The 2,543-nt window shown below is 40.6% G+C and overlaps 1 protein-coding gene across 4 annotated transcripts in view; it reads right to left on the minus strand.

Annotated features, from left to right (window-relative positions):
* Nucleotides 1–2,543, minus strand: part of RIF1 (replication timing regulatory factor 1) — an 81,801-nt gene that overhangs the window by 57,219 nt on the left and 22,039 nt on the right. For all 4 annotated transcript variants that reach the window (XM_019522426.1, XM_019522425.1, XM_019522422.1 and 1 more), the window contains exons 7-8: nucleotides 1,056–1,148; nucleotides 819–957 (exon numbers count right to left, since the gene is read on the minus strand). In XM_019522426.1, coding sequence (XP_019377971.1) covers nucleotides 819–957; nucleotides 1,056–1,148 — 232 coding nt within the window. The remainder of the gene's footprint in view (nucleotides 1–818; nucleotides 958–1,055; nucleotides 1,149–2,543) is intronic.

Genomic DNA, 2,543 nt, shown 5'->3' on the forward strand with positions numbered 1-2,543 from the left:
CCCAATACCTCCCTTCCCCTTCCCCAACAGATTTACCAGCTGAAGGCAGCTGTGTCAGCTGCCTGTTTAATCTATGGCTGAATCTCCAAAGCAGCGCCAAATCTTTTGGATCTCAAATCGGCCAAACCAAATCAGGACAGTGATTCGAATCTCTGAATTGAATCACTGTCCTCTGAATTGGCTGAATCCAAAGCAAATAACTTGCCGCTTCGCACAGGTCTAGTGAGCAAGAAAACCACAGAATACTAGGCAAGATTTCTAAACCTCATCTGTGCTTATTTGTATCGGACAATTTAACCACATTAATTATCACTTACCCTATCAGCTATTTCTCTAGCAACACTAAAACTGTAATTATTAATCTATGAAGGTAGGAAAGTACACATTTGGTATTAAAACTTAAATGAGGCTCTCCTGATTAAGAAAGTTCTACTTCTGTTGATTTTCTTAAGGAATGTGTGTAATGGAGAAGATACAATCTTGCACAGGTTTTATATGATTATACAAAAATGTAATTTTGAATCTCTAGATGCTGAACCATTGTTTCTCTTCTCTCAGGCCATGAGAGAACTATATATGTAGCGTAACCCTATGCATTGTTTTTCACTATTTTGTGACATTTAATTGAACTAAATGCAACAAATGATTTTTTTATTTTTTCTTGTAGCAAGAGAATTAAGAAGGACTGTAAGTTAAATATTGTCTCTATGAACTAGACAAACATGAACACTGCCATAATCAGCAAAAAAACGTGTACTCTTTCGTTAGGTTAGTCTGAAAATAAACTCAGAAAACTTGTTTAATGCTTTTTTATCTACCTGGATTCAGAGCAAAATTATCTATCAGACTCTTCCATGCAATGAAGGCTATTTTCTTTACCACTGGTGATCCACTACGGAATCCAAGTTCTTCCAGTTGCAACAATGAGTTGATAAAACTGCCACTACGATGAAGTGTCTAAAGGTAAAATAACATTTTCACACAATGAAGACATTTACATTGTGAGTGTATTCAAGGAATCCTATAAAAACCAGAGGCATGGAACTTCTGCTTACCTTTCCAAGTAGCTTGACAAATAAAGGCCACAGTTTCAGCACATAGGTCTCATTCTTTGTTGAGAATAATTTTTGCAGTTCTGAAATTAGCTTCTGTAAGGAAATAAAGATATTTTACTTGTGCAATTAAAAATCTACAATGAATTAAAATACTGTCTCAAATGTCTTCAATGTAAGTTCTAAAATACTTAAGTGGGAAAGAAGTAATTGCCATAGCATTTAACTGTGCTACTTCAATATGATCCAACCCTAACAATTCTGCACCAGAGAATGAATGGGGATCCTTTAGCAAAAGTCTGTGTTTCACCTCTGTGGCAAAACATAAAACTTTCATCCCTAAGACATCAGGCAGGGCACTGAGGATTTGTGTCCTCTCAATCTTAGCATGCTTTGGGGTCTGAAAATATCCCTGATGCTACTTAGATAGGCCCCCAGATTTATATTATGACAGCATCCCAGAAGCCCTACTCAGATTATTCTATGTTGTGAGCTACTGCCTTGCTCCATTACACTGCTCCAAGCCTTACATCCTACAACACCAGGGCTTTTGATGGAGTTCCCAGTGGAAAGCCATAATGGAAAGGGAAGGAGAAACATTTCATCCAACAGGAACTAAGCATTTTATCTGGGCACACTTTATACCAGGGTGTCAGACATACAACTGGTTGGTCAAAACCAGCCTGTGAAACTATTCCAGCATGCCTACTAGGTAGAGAGGGTGAAGCATGACCTGCCACAGTATTTGGAGTCCCTGGACCCTGATGGATATGGTCAATGGCAGCAGGCCTTCGAGTGCATCACAGTTGGTGCTGGCACCATGAATCCGACCCAGGACGAGTACCTCCGGTCTGGATCTGGCTCAGAGCCCAAGCTAAGTTTAATACCCATGTTTTACATACTTTCTGTACTGGCCCTTTCACAGGTTGCACTGGGCTATGCAGTGAGTTGGACAGAAAAAAAGACCTTACATCATCATATTGTAGAAATGAAAAGAACTATCTGTACTGCAGTAATAACTAGAGGGCAGTAACAGAACAAAACCCAACTGTGCTGGTCACTGTATAAACATAAACTGTCATTGTTCAGCCTTCTATGGTGTTTAAGACAGCACGGGTGCACTAATACAGATGTTTTGGGACAATACCGATAGCCAATTTTTTAACAACCCATATTGACAGATACTGATCCAATTTCCAATATGTGACCAGGCAGCATGGAGAGCAGCCAGGTCCAGGGCCAGTAAGTGGGCTGTGTGAAGCTTCAGGTGGTGATTCGATTCAGAGAGTCAGTCCGATTCGGTGGCTGAATCTCCAAATCAAATTGGGACCAATTAAAAGGTCCAAATCAATTCAAAGCTCTCTGAATCTTCAGAAAAGATTCAGAGACCTTCGATGATTCAGACAGTCCCCGGTGGCTGCAGCCAGGAGCTGCAGCTGGACTCTGAGCTGGTAACTAGGGAGTAGGAGAGGGGGGGCTGGGGGAGGGGAC

This window comes from Gavialis gangeticus, unplaced genomic scaffold (genome assembly GCF_001723915.1).
Source record: "Gavialis gangeticus isolate Ggan-Ray unplaced genomic scaffold, GavGan_comp1, whole genome shotgun sequence".
NCBI classification, from domain to species: Eukaryota; Metazoa; Chordata; order Crocodylia; family Gavialidae; genus Gavialis; species Gavialis gangeticus.